The sequence below is a fragment of the Jaculus jaculus genome, chromosome 9 (assembly GCF_020740685.1).
Source record: "Jaculus jaculus isolate mJacJac1 chromosome 9, mJacJac1.mat.Y.cur, whole genome shotgun sequence".
NCBI classification, from domain to species: domain Eukaryota; kingdom Metazoa; phylum Chordata; class Mammalia; order Rodentia; family Dipodidae; genus Jaculus; species Jaculus jaculus.
This window is the reverse complement of record NC_059110.1, coordinates 43,132,827-43,147,384: the sequence shown is the minus strand read 5'-3', so window position 1 is coordinate 43,147,384 and position 14,558 is coordinate 43,132,827. Positions and strand designations below refer to the sequence as shown.

The 14,558-nt window shown below is 35.6% G+C and overlaps 1 protein-coding gene across 1 annotated transcript in view; it reads right to left on the bottom strand.

The window, feature by feature from the left end:
- Trdn (triadin) overlaps positions 1–14,558 on the bottom strand; it is a 444,085-nt gene that overhangs the window by 303,743 nt on the left and 125,784 nt on the right. The window contains exons 8-9 of the mRNA XM_045159783.1: positions 11,142–11,201; positions 3,336–3,518 (exon numbers count right to left, since the gene is read on the bottom strand). Coding sequence (XP_045015718.1) covers positions 3,336–3,518; positions 11,142–11,201 — 243 coding nt within the window. The remainder of the gene's footprint in view (positions 1–3,335; positions 3,519–11,141; positions 11,202–14,558) is intronic.

The following is a 14,558-nucleotide window of genomic DNA, read 5'->3' as shown; positions in this document are numbered from 1 at the left end:
AATATTTTTATATATCTTAAATTATGAAATTTAAAATGATTTTTGTTAGAATGCTTATTTATATCTGTTCTCATGGTTTGCTTAATAACATGCAAAAATTCTAGGGAAGCCAGGTGTGGTGGTGCACACCTTTAATCCCAGCACTCGGGAAGGAGGGAGAAAGATAGCAAGAAGGAAGGAAAAGAAGAAAGGAAGAAAGGGAGGGAGGGAGGAGAGAAGGAAAGGGAGGGAATGAGCAAAACTGGAAAAGCTGGGAAACTGTTTGCCTCTTACCTCACAGATTCTCCACATACCAGCAAAAACTAGGAAGTCATTTCTAATCAGGCCCAACCTTTGTTGCCCACCTTGAATAGTTTTAAGTTGGTTCATACAAACTAGACAATGTGATATATGTGTGTGTATGTTTATGGCATATATATGCATCTTATATTCAATGCCTGAAGTATAAATTCATTGTTTATATACAGATAATTATATATTAACAGTAACTACATTGAATATGCTAATAAATTTATTATATGAGTAAATAATTAACAATAACTGAGTGTCCCCCTATAAGACTCTGTTCTTGAAAGTCCTATTGGCATTATGTGATTAAAAGGAACATTTAAAAAAATCTATATGAAAATGACACCTCAAGCTAATTAAGCCTAACATAAGCAAGTAAATAAATATTCCCTCACCCAAAGGAGAACTAGCTCAATTTTGACAAGTCATTAATGCAAGAATCTCTAAACCAGTTACCTCATACATCAGTTCCTGTTTTTACATAGAAACTAACTGTCATAGTTGAATGTCCTTTTAATAGATAAATAGTTTTTCATGAATAAGTAAAAGTGGTGAACTAAAATTAGAATGGCAATATAATTTTTCATTAAATTTAATCAGTGATATGAACAAAACATACTGTTTGTGACTTAGAAAGCAAATATTTATGGAAAGTATACTGATTTATCTGTCACTAAAATATTGTCCCTAAACTCCCAAAGGTAATGAAAAGGAACATCCTAAAATATGTTCACACCCTAGTTACAACCTAAGTATTTTGACATTCCCACATATAGTTGGCATGCATTTTTATATAATGCAATTATGGATGAAAAGTTAAAATACACTTGATATGTTTTCATTGGTTCTATGTGACTATTTTCCTTTTTAAAAGGACCATCTGAAATGAAAAATATTTTGGGGCTCTAAATAGACACACTAGTGAATCACACGATTAATTTCCTTTATTTATTTATTTATTATTTGTAAGTAGAGAGAGAGAGAGAGTGTGTGTGTGTGTGTTAGGGCTTCCTGCCACTGCAAATTAACTCCAGATACATGTGCTATTCTGTGCATCTGGCTTTTACGGGGGTACTAGGGAATTAGACCTAGGCCTTAGGCTTTGCCAGCAAGCACTTAATCGACTGAGATATCTCTATAGCCGAATTTCCTTCCTTTCTTTCTTTCTTTTGTTTGGTTTTTCGAGGTAGGGTCTCACTCTGGCTCAGGCTAACCTGGAATTCGCTATGTAGTCTCAGGGTGGCCTTGAACTCTCGGTGATCCTCCTACCTCTGCCTCCCAAGTGCTGGGATTAAAGGCATGCGCCACCACGCCCAGCTCTCCTTTCATTTTTATCATAGTATTTTATTCCATTTAAGTATTCTCCCTTTATTTACATTTTACTTTTTATACCCAAATATTCATAAATGACAGAAATTGGTTATAACAAAATTTTTAAATTTTCAAGTACCATAATCATTTTGAACAAATGAAAAATTTAAGACTAAAATGTTTTTATTCAGTAATAAAGATGAGACTAGAATCAAGGAAAATTGCCTAAGTTTAAGTTTGTGAACCACTAAACAAAAATGAAAGGAATAAAAGTAGTTTTTTCAGCTGGGTGTGGTGGCACACACCTGTAATCCCAGCACTTGGGAGGCAGAGGTAGGAGGATTGCTATGAGTTTGAGGCCACCCTGAGATTACATAGTAAATTCCAGGTCATCCTGAGCTAGAGTGAAGAAACCATACCTTGAAAAATCAAAAAAAAAAAAAAAAAAAGTAGTTCTTCCATGTTTTTCTTCTATTGTCTATACAGCATATTTTATATGTATCTTTTGTCTTATTAAACAAAGTTTTTATGCATTACTTATAATATTAGATTTGGAGGTAAAGATTAAAAATGCAAACAGTAGCCAGGTGTGGTGGCACACACCTTTAATCCCAGCACTCAGGTGGTAGAGGTAGAGGTAGGATTTCTGTGAGTTTAAGGCCAGTCCTGAACTACAGAGTGAGTTCCAGGTCATCCTAGGCTATAGTGAGACCCTATCCTGAAAAACAAAGAAAACATACAAAGAGTGCAAAAAACATAACAGTTGACTGAAATTTTTATGTCTTATACTTTTATAATGAGAAAGATATTCCATTTCATACTGTGTAGTCTTTTGAATAATATTTTCAGGTATTTGAAAATAAAAGTACAGAGATGTCAATTAATTGATTTTAATTCTCAGATTAAAATATTCAGCTGCTTTCAGAGTAAAATAAAACTTTATTTTGCAATACCTGTAAGGATGAGGAATGGATGTGGGGAGGTAACAACATAACAAGGGTTCCACTGGTGAGTCATGGAGTTATTTAGTAACCCTTTTCCAACATCACCAATTTATATATACATAGCACCCTTCAGTAAAGAATTTTAGGTTTTATTTCCACCTTATATAAATGTATTTCTGAGAAGTGGGCACATATATAATACTTGTTGAAGAGAACCACCTATGAAATTCAGTGCTTTCTAAGGACATAAATTTAATCAAGGAGATGACAAAGGATCCCAAGAGTTCATTTTCCTGCAGCTTGTTTCCTATCACCTTACTGCATTCATAAATTGATGTCCATTAAAAATGATGTACTCTTGCAGAGGCATTAAGAATGTATAGTTTTATGATATCCAGTGTAATATGAACACAGACTTCTTAATAAACTTCATGAGAATCACTGGCATTTTTTATCCTAGTGCCTTTATGATACACAAGATGTCTAGTTGTGACCCTCCCTAAGTAGAGATCTTGTATCTCAAGAACTCACATTCATCCCCCATGTTTTTATAACTCCAGACACTAACTCCACCCCCATAAATCTAGATCTGTGAACACAATGTAGTCTTTCTATGAGTAAATGTGAATTCACAACACATTGGACTTCCTTTTAGTTACATTTACTGGACAGGTCTGCTAGCCCCTTCTGAAGTCTGATTTCAGTCTTTGTCAGCTTTCAAGGTAGGTACTGTGTCTGCTTCTCGCAGCCCCGTCTGCTCCTAGACCGTCTGCGCCTCCTCTCAGTGTTTACCTTTCTGCTCAGGTTTTGACGCAGCTGCTGTGTCTTTGTGAACCCTCTCTTTGACCTTCGAAGGTGTTTTCTGCATTTCTTTGGCTTTTGTAGCCATTTGCTTCACTTTCTCCTGTTTTCCACCTTTCACTTCCTTTTTAGTCTTCTCTTCAGCCTTTTCCTTACTCTTAGACTGCTTGTCATCTGTGGAGAGTTAAGAAATGCTATGTTACTGACTTACTAACATCATGCTTCAGCCAGAATCAGTCCTCAAGCACAATTTGACAAGAAAGAGAATCTATACAAAACTACCATCCTTGACAGTAATCCTTGTAACTTATCAGAGTTTTCTGAAGTTTGGGAGATTCCATGTTACACACTTACAGGCCTCAGAGAGAGGGCCTCCTTGATTTGCATTTGACCATACCATTTTGGTTGGTTTTATTTTTCTTTGTTTTTTGAGGGGGAGGAAGAAGAGTTGAAACTTACTTGACCACAAGAAGGTATTTCTAATATATAGATACAGAGTTCTAAAATATAATATTATAATAAATGTAATATATATCTATATCTATATCTATATCTATATCTATATCTATATCTATATCTATATCTATATCTATATCTATATATACATTAAACATGCTCAGTAAAGAAAACTTCCATAATAAAAAGCCCACAGAAGTTGGTCACTTTTACCCTAGTCTCTTTCAAGCAACTCATGGTCTAACCTACTTATCAGCAATTAACCTGTCCTGATGCTCACACAAGTGCAATAGTGGTGCACAGTCATGGTAGGAAACCAACTGTTCTTGATTTGGCTAACTGATCCCCTTAGTGGAAAGGTACCCATAGCTAGTGCTGGGAAACAAGTCAGAACCATATCCATACATGAGCCCACTCTCCATTATCAAGCTGCCAACAATCGTGGGCTACAAGAGGGCCTACAGCTATTAATTTCTCTATATATAAAAAAATAAGGGTTATCCCATTTGTCTGGTGCTAACTTTACTCTCTTTTGGAGAATCTGCTTCTCTTTTTCAGATAAGCACAGATCCTAAGGAGAGAACCACTCCATCATACCTCAAAAGGGTCACAGCTAAAAGTAAGAAAAAGTGGCGAAACAAGCAAGGTTGCTATTTTCTTGGTGAACCAGGTATCAGCACAAGGGTGAAGGAGATTAGCACAAAGAAAAATCAACTCCTACCAAATCAGAAATCCAAAGACCCAGAGGCCCCTAACACCTCATCAATGAAGCAGACTTAAAATGAACCCAACATGGCTCAGGGAAATTTTGTGGAAGAGGGGGCGGAAAGAATGTCAGAGCCACACCTTAGGTCATGATACTCAGAGATATTTCTCCTACCCATAACTGTGGGCTAACTCCACAATGCATGACCCACATATCTCTACAAGGAGGGACCAAGGGGAGGAGGTAGGACATGGATAAGCCTAACAATGGTACTAACTTGACTGTATTCACTGAGTACAAAACTAATTAATAAAAAATAAATTTAAAAAAAGCCCACAGAAAGTATCCTCTTTTGAAATGTACTCAGTAACTGCAAGAATTTAAGAAATTCCAGTACCTCATGCAATAATTTTAAGAAGAAAATTACCTGAAATGAAAATGAAAACTAATCTTCCCCAGTATTGACTAATAGAATACATCAACAACTGCTCTAGAGGATAACTGAGAAACACCTTCTCTAATGATCTGTTTTTCCAAAGGCTGAGAGAGCAGATGGATACTCATTCCTGCTTAGCCCCAGTCACTGATAATAATTTTGGTGTTATTTTCACCCCTTACATATGTCTTGTGAAATAGGAAAAGCTACCAAGGAAAGATATATGAATATATACTATGCGTATTAATTTGATATTATAGACATTTGTATTTTGGAAGATGAAATTGGATTGCAGTTATTACTATAAATTTAAATAAACATGAAAATAATTCCATTATTCTATAAAAATATGTAATAACCTAGTTCAGATTTATGAACTCATCAGCAATAGATGATGCATATCACACATTTTCGATGCACAGGGCCACACATGACAAGGAAACACCATGTGAGGCAGCTACTACATTAGGATCTGTCATTTGCCAATATATAATTCTGGGGGATTTGTGGTCATTCTGGTTAAATAATTTGATGAAAATAATATGATCTAATTTCTTAATTTTATAGGAATAACCCAAGAAGTCTGTGTAAGAATAGCGGTAAGAATGCTATTTCGAATGGAAATTTGCTTACAAAATCAGAATCACTGTCTATACAGCATTTAATGAACTCTACCAGTATCTACCAGCATGCTGTTGGGAGACTTCTCAACAAAATGATACTACATTAAGCTTTAGAAGTCATTCTCGGGAACTAGGAAGTGGCTTCGGAACTAGGAAATGGCTTAGGGGTTACAGCATTTGACTCTAAAGCGAAAGGACCCAGGTTCAAATCCCCAGGTTTCACGCAAGCCAGACGCACAAGGGGTGCACATGTTCTCATCATGAAATGAGTTGTGGAAGGAAGAATAAGTTCCTTAATCAAGGAATTCCTCAAAGATAAAGTGAAGTGAGAGATTCTTCAGAGTGATATTATATATCTGCATTATCCAAAGCCTAAAATTATCTGTTTTAAATTCATACTGCTATTAAGGATTTTGTGATTATATTAATAGAATTTTCTTCTGCTTCTTAAAAAGCAGAACTATTTATAAATATTTGCAAGTTTCTGCTCTTTCCTTTTGCTCTATAGCAATCTCATAGATTTATAAAAATTTGTGTGTGTATATATGTGGAGAGCATGCACACATTTGCACAGGTGTGTGCACAAGTGTGTGCACTTGCATGTGGACTCCAGAGGACATAGTCATAGGTCATTCCTTAGGAAGGCCATCTATCTTTTTGAGATATAGACACATGCTGGCATGAAACTTGCTTAATTAGGCCAGGCTGTCTGGCCAGTGCTTCGCTGGAATCACAAGTGTGCACCATCATACCTTGCTTTATTTTTTTAATGTTGGTCCTTAAGATTGAATTCATGTTCTCATACTTGCACTCAAGCACTTTGGGGAATGAGATATCTTCTTAGAATTAAAAACTAGTTTTTTTCCATGGCTGAAAATAAAATAACTGCAAATAATCATTCCAGACCATGACTCAAATGTTTATTGGTGTCTCTCTGGAAATAAAGTTCCACTAGTGTGGGAAACAGTACCTCACACTCATAGTACCTAAAATTTCCTTCCAGGCAACCTATACTGGCCTGGTCTCATTTTCTTGTTGGGGCTTTAAAAATCAGTGAAATGTAACAGCCTAAAGAGATGGTTTAGCATTTAAAAACCTGTGCTATCTGGCATCATTCTTCTGCCTCTATTCTTACATATATTTCCAAAAAAATGTTTTTTTTTCCATTATACTACTTCCTTTAAAAAAAATCATGATTTTCCCACATGTCAAACATTGTCAGACTTTAGTCCCTATATTCCAGTGAATTCCATTTATCTAAGTTTCACTGTATTCAATTCACATGCAAACTGGCATTATAATTGGAATTACTTATTCCTACTCCTGAGTTTCTATTTGCCAGGACTTTTATTCAAGCACACACTTTACTCCTCACTATTGCATATCTTTGCTTATATAAATTTTCACCTATCTCTTCTACCAGACTAAAAGAAACTTGAGGAATGGAGCTGTACTATTCATTTTTAATCACTCCTTCTGTATAACAAAGTGCTTTTAAGGAAAAATATAATTAATACTGAATTTGTCATATTTCTCAAAGATAACAAATGTTTCGCCACGGATGATTCATGTGTACCATACATTGATGCTTACATTACATATGTAAACAGAAATTTTTAGAAAAAAGATCAGATCTTGGGAAATTTGTCCATTGTTTCTGTTCATACTTTTTCATGTGAAATTATAATATTTGATATTTGAAATGCCATCTACCTGCTTCTTGGAAGGTACAAACGATTTTACCTTTATTTTTTGAATTTTACTATGCACAGAAATTCAGATCTATTTTTAATGTCATTAATTTTTAGATAGGAAAAAGAAATTTTTTATTAGAGATACTGCAACACATGACAACCATATTTTAATTGATTTTCAGTATAAATTTTTAATCTTCTTTTATTGTCATATCCTTAAAACAGGTGACTTTGTCTTATATTAGGAAAAAATGGATGAGAACCATGCACTATAAAGAATACATGTGAAAGTTAAGCAATACCCAACTTCACTGTTTTTAATCAAACTGTGTAGAAATTCACAAGCTTTGTGAAAAAAAAAAAGTTTACTGATTTCCACCAAAAAGGTTTTGAATACCTTTGCACTTAGAATTTCATTAGGAAGAACAAGTAAATACCTGCATATAATCAAATAATCCAGTTGTACTTAGAAAGAATTCTGCCTTTCATTTGTCAAATGGAAAAATTCTTTAATTAAATGTCAAGTATCAACATCCAGGTTTAAAATTAATATTAGCAAGTATATCAGAATCAAGATAATTGTCAGAAACCAAGACAGGGAAAATGTTATCCAATAAACATGCTAACATTCTGCAGTTAAAAGGCTAGAAATAACAAGTTTCATTTATCACTCATTAAGGAACTATAAATTGCTTAACTTCCCTGTAGCTCAATTTTCTTGCTACAAATAGAACAAAAATAGAGTTGCCTCCTCTTCTGCAGTGGCTGAGGGCATAGGCAACATAATGAGAAAAGAAACCTTTTGTGTTAGTTTGAATAGATGGCCCCCAACATATTCAGGGTTTTATTAGTTTTTAGCCTGGGTCTGCAGCCACCTGGCTGGAGGAGGTGTGGTAGTGGGTTTGAAATTCCAATCCCAATATGTGTGAAGTGCCCAGTTCTGCCTGGAGTTCTTGAAGTGTGCTGTGTGGCTTTTGGCTTGTGGCTTGTGGCTTCTCTCTCTGCTTTGACCTGTGAAAGCAGGCCAGCTTCTTCTGCCATTGTAGAATTTCCCCTGGATCTGTCAGCTTCAAGAAATATCCCTTTCTCCATAGCTGTGCCTGGTTTAGGAGTTCATCTCAGTGAATGTGAAGCTGTCTACTACACCTTTTATCCATGGAAAATCACTAGATAAGTTTCTTATAATAAATATATATACTTTGCATTTCTAGAGCTCTTTTGATTTTCTCCAGTATTTACCCAGATTTTAATGTATAATTTTTCTGTCATACTGATTTTGTATGTGATGAACATAGATTTAAAATCCTTACCATGATCATTGCAGCTTGCTAATGTTAACCTATAGAAATTGCATCCCAAAGTAAATCTTAAGGCATAAGAGCTCTGATTGAAGTATATACAGAACAAACAAAGTGATCTGAGAAGAGTAACCTCCCAGATCCTCAGGCTATAGATTTCTGAAGGATGTTATTTCCACACACATTAGACAGGCTGGTCCAGCTTAGTCTTACTCCACTCAACTTCTTCTATTCCTGTCTGCTTTCTTGTTCTAAATTTTTTGTGAACTACAGAAATAGACAAAGTGCACAGAAATTCCAACACATGTACCTTGCATGAAATATTAAGGAAATGTCCACTGTCCCTCAGAGGAAGGTTCTGAGGTAGCCTAGACAACTATTGCCCTAGGTCAATCTTTATTTTAAGCAGAGCAAAAGACAAAAGATACAAACAAAAACCACTGTGTCCACAACAGTGCCACTAGAAATTAAAGGTCTTCCATAGAGCAGTTCACTTTGACACTGGTCATGTCTTTCTGAAGGAGTTCCTCATTATTTCTAACCTGAATGACATCACTTTAGCTTACACCTTTTTAATATTATCATATTTTTCTAGAATTCTAAACAATCTATAAGGAACACTTCCTCTGCATTCCCAGTCATAACTGCTATGGTTGGTTCAGAGGTAAAATGTCCCTCCTAGGCTTATAAGTTAGAACACTTGATCCTCAGCTGGTGGCACTTTTTGAGACGATTTGGGAACCTTATTGGAGGAAGTAGGCCACTGGGAATGGGCTTCAGGATTTTATAGGCCAGTACTCCTATTTGCCCTCTGTTTCCTGACCCTACCCAGGGTTGTAAGGTGGCCACTGGGCTCCGGCTGCCATGCCTTTCCTGCCATCGTTGGCTGAATCCCTTTGAGTAATAAGGCAGCATAAACCTTGTTTTCCTTACACTGCTTATTTTCCACATGTATTTGTTCACAGCAATGAATAAAGAAACTAGTACACTAAAATTGTCTAAATACAAATATTAAATAAAAACTTAAAACCATATGTCTAGTTTATGTGTGTATGAGTGTGTGTGTGTGTGTGTGTGTGTGTGTGTTATTTACATCTACATACCCAGAAAAAAATGTATGCAAATGGGAAGTATCTTTAGCAGGCAGACTCTAAGGATCCCTACTTTCTGGTATTTGTGAAAATGCACCATTGGCCTAGAAATGAGTTAACCAAAAGTATTTGTTAGCCGGGCATGGTGGCGCACGCCTTCAGTCCCAGCACTCAGGAGGCAGAGGTAGTAGGATTGCAGAGAGTTCAAGGCCACTCTGAGTTATATAGTTATATAGTTAATTCCAGGTCATCCTGGACCAGAGTGAGACTCTCCCTTGAAAAACAAAACAAAAGTATTTGTCCAAGGTGCTTAAATGAGACTGATCCATAAATGATTGTAATTTCTGTCAAATTAACTGGCTTTTGTTGTTGATGGGTTAAATGCTCAGCTTTCATATTAGTGTGAATTGTGTAACATGAAACTGAGGGTTCCCACCAGCCAGTGAGGGAAGGGAGCTAAGGCCTTCATTCAAAAAACCACTGAATCTTGCCAACAGCTAGGTAAATGAAGTTGGAAGAAACTTTTCCCAGATGAATTTCAGATGATGTAGCAGCCCTGGTGAACACCTCAGTTAGATTTTGAAGCAGAAGGCTGAATGAGGCCATGCCAGATTCTTGACTTACAGACACAATGTGTCAGCTTTATGCCCACGACTTTTTGTGATAGTGTTTTACACAATGACTACCTATAAGTACTTCTTCTGTTGAAAGAATAGGGACTCTTGAAGACACTTTAATTAATGGAAGTTGCTTAAAATAATACCAATATGTCTCCCAGTTTCCATGATTCCAGTGTTGTTGCCTGCCTTCACTGGGGTCTCAGGACTCAGAAGTCTAAAATTAAGCATCTATAAGACTGAGTTTCTTAGTGGAGTACTGGCTTCCACACTTATTCAACATAAAAGCAGTATCCATTTCTTTATTACATTTTGTCTGCATTTTTTCATATTAGCCAAAGAAGAAAAGATCTCACATCTCAAAAATGTTCTTTTCTTTCTGGTGAATCATAACTGTGTTTTTGTGTGTGTGTGATTGGTTGATTTTTGAGGTACGATTTCATGATAGCCCACCTAGGCCTGAAACTTTGTAGCTCTGATTGCCCTCAAACTCAGATAGAGCCACTATGCCCAGCTTCTCTCTCCTTTGAAATTCTTTGTCATAGTTCATTGATCTTGATGTATAAGTTATGGAAATTTTCCTATTTTCATCAAACTTCATTACCTCTGCAAATTTCTTTTTACCAACTAGTATAAGGGAATGATGGGGTTGATGTCAAGGGATAAAGGGCATAGGAGCCAAATGTCTACCAATCATAAGTGATGGTCATCTTCATTTTCCTCTAATATTATGAAATTATGTATTTCACTTTATTATCCTTTATAATATTTATGTAAATAAAATTCCAAATGCTTATAAATATCCACATATTACTCACAATGTAAATTTTCAAAGGAAAAATAATTGAGTTGTGAAAACAATACATAAAATGTTACCTTTTGCCATTGTCTTTGCCTCTGATTTTTCTTTTTTCTCAAGTTTTTCCTTGTGAGTTGCTTAAACAGAAAGCTTACATTAGTATATGCTTTCAATATATTTTGAAACAAAGTTTTCTTTTGCCTCTAGCTTTGCAATCACCTAAATCACATAATACTTTGAAGATTTAAAAAAATTATTTATTTTTATTTATTTATTTAAGAGCAACAGACAGAAAGAGAAAGAGGGAGAGAGGGAGGGAGGGAGGGAGGAGAGAGAAAGAGAGAGAGAGAGAGAGAGAGAGAATGGGCATGCCAGGGCCTCCAGCCACTGCAAATGAACTCCAGATGCATGTGCCCCTTGTGCATCTGGCTAACATGGGTCCTGGGGAATCAAGCCTTGGACCAGGGTCCTTAGGCTTCACAGGCAAGTGCTTAACCACTAAGCCATCTCTCCAGCCCCACTTTGAAGATTTTTGACAGTGATCACTCTAATTCAGAAGTACACTTGCCAACATGATAACTATGTATAATCCAGTGAAAACATAGCATTAAGACTTAGCAGGAATCACCCTTTATTTTAAGTCCACTAATACAATATAAATATTATAGTGAAGAAAAACTAGAGAGAGCAATGTTTGTTTGTTTGTTTGTTTTGTTTTGTTTTTCTAGATAGGGTCTCACTCTGGTCCAGGCTGACCTGGAATTCACTATGTAGTCTCAGAATGGCCTTGAAATCGTGGCAATCCTCCTGCCTCTGCCTCTGCTCCCAAGTGCTGAGATTAAAGGCATGCAACACCAGGCCTGGCTGGAGAGAGAAATTTTTTAAGTATTTTTTTATCTTCATGACAGGTATGTTTTTATCTTTAGGATTAATAATAAGCAATATTTAAAACGGGAATGAAGACTTGATTAACCAAAATATTATTCAACATGAACACAATTGACATTTAAGGAAGAGAAATTCCTCATCCTGGAAAAAATATGTTTAGCCTTTCTGGTTCTTACCTACTCAATGTCATTTTTCTTATTCCAATGTCATTTTGACAAGCACAGTTTTTCTAAATATTCCCTAAAGGGTAACATCTATAAGTGAGTATAATAGTGAATTATGCCATTCAAAACTGATTAAAAGGCCTGAAGAGATTTCTCAGTCTTTAACTGAGCACATGCACTAGCATGAGGGCCTGAGGGGGCCTGGGAATTCAAATCTCCAGAACTTAGGTTAAACATTAATTTACAATATTCTAAATAATATTAGAGGAGTTATATCTTCTCTTTGTTTATTTAAGATAAGTAGGATGAACTAATTTGTCTTAACCTACAGTGATAACATCTTTTATCTCAATAGTTAGTGTCTAGGTGTTATGAGAAGTAATATAGTGCATACATCTTTTGGGTGTGTATTTTATCTTTGTGCATGTGCATGTATGGGGGGTACATGCATGTGGAGGTGTACGTGCGTGTGTGCAGTGAGTAGCAGAGAACAACCATGGGTGTCATTTCTAATGAACTGTCCTCCTTTGTTTCTTTTCTTAGGAGGGGGGGGGGGACTGTTTTGTTGAGACTGGATGCATTGATCTGAACCTGGTTTAGACTGGCTGGCCAATGTGCTCCTGGGCTATGCCTTTTCAGTAATGGGATTACAAGCATACACTACTATGCTTGACTTATTCATCTGAATTCTAAGGAACAAGCTTAGATGCTGATGCTTGCCAAGAAATTATTTTACTGACAGATATCTCCTCTGCCTCTGCATCATATACTTGTATTTCAAATTAAACCATAAACTTATATAAGTAGCTTATTTAATGCCTAAAATTTATCCATTTTTCGAGTATTTAAAAATACTGTTATACATCAAGTTAACTTATAAAAGAAATAGAATGTCAAGAAATATAGCATCATGGGAAAAGTTCAGTTCCTGATCAGTTTCATGTCATTCCTATAGATATGAAACAGTTCTGGGATATGTTCATTCATATGTGAATGGGCTGCTGCACTGGGAAGGTTTGGCTTCTTGATTCTCTTTGCCATCTGTTATGTTCTGATACAGCTAAAAGATTCAGATCAGAAGCTGATACAACACTGTCTTCAGCTCTCAGATTTCCTAGCCTCCTGAGTATTAAGCAGAAGTAATCTTATTTTTTATAAGATCAGAGCATGCAATAAGAGGTAATTTATTTAAAAGAAAAACTCGCAGAATCTTGGAGAAACCATGAAATCTTCTCAGCAGTCTCAACGTGCAATACTCAGCTCAAGAACACAGGACCCTGATAGGTTCTGAGCTGCTTGAAATCAAGTGCCTTCTCCAGGGGCTGGGCCTGCCTTAATAGCCCTGCCACAACCATTTGGGGCTGTTCACTTTGCCCAATGATATCACAAGGGGCACTATACTAGGATAAGCAGGGCACAAGTTATACAAGTTCATGGAGACTCATGAGAATGAATCTTAAAATCCAAATATCTTTTAATTAGCATATGCAATAGAACACTTAGGAAAAAAATTATTTTTGATTTTAATTTTAAATAAATTTGATATGATCATAACTTAAAGGTAAAAACAATTCTTAGTTACTTATAATTAAAAAATAAAGTGTGAATAATGATGGTTGGCAATTCAAATGAAACATCAAATCACATCCTTTATTCAGAGTACACAGACCTGGTGTTCAAATTTCTGGCATATGAGAAAAAGACACCTGTTTCTATGACAATGATAGTGGCTGTATTAAAATTTATGGAAATAATTACTAGGTAAATATTAATAAAAGAGGAATTATTTAATTCAAATATTCAAGCATGAATATGTAATAAGTAATATTGAAGCAGGTTTCAACTGCTCTGATTCATAAATGTCATAGCCATTCTACTATACTCAACTAAGTGGAGTATTAAAGCAAAAAAAGTCAGCAAGGTGTGCACACTATGGTTGCACACAACTCCTGAAATAATTGAAAGATGTTTGGCTCAAATAATAACAAAAAGTAAATTAAAATCTTACTTCTCATACTGCAAGGCAATGGATTTTTAATGCAATAAAATAAAAGTCAAATCATGGAACACTTTTTTAAACTTAAGAAAAATATGAGCAGCTGTTATATTAGTATTTGGTGAAGGTTCAAAAGTAGAAATACTACCAAAAATATTAACATCTACTAACATACCAACTCCCAAACCTATGTACACACATGCGTGCTTATTAATATCTTTGCACCTGTCAATTCAAGCTAATATAAATTCTTATGCTGACTACAAAATAAGATGATGGAAACTTTTGAAAATAATGTTATACTAAGAGATTTATATAGCCAAATCTCTCTCTCCCTGTCTCTCTCTCTCTCTCTCTCTCTCTCTCTCTCTCTCTCTCACACACACACACACACACACACACACAATTATCATAGATGTGTAAGGAATGTAAATATTCTGAGATAA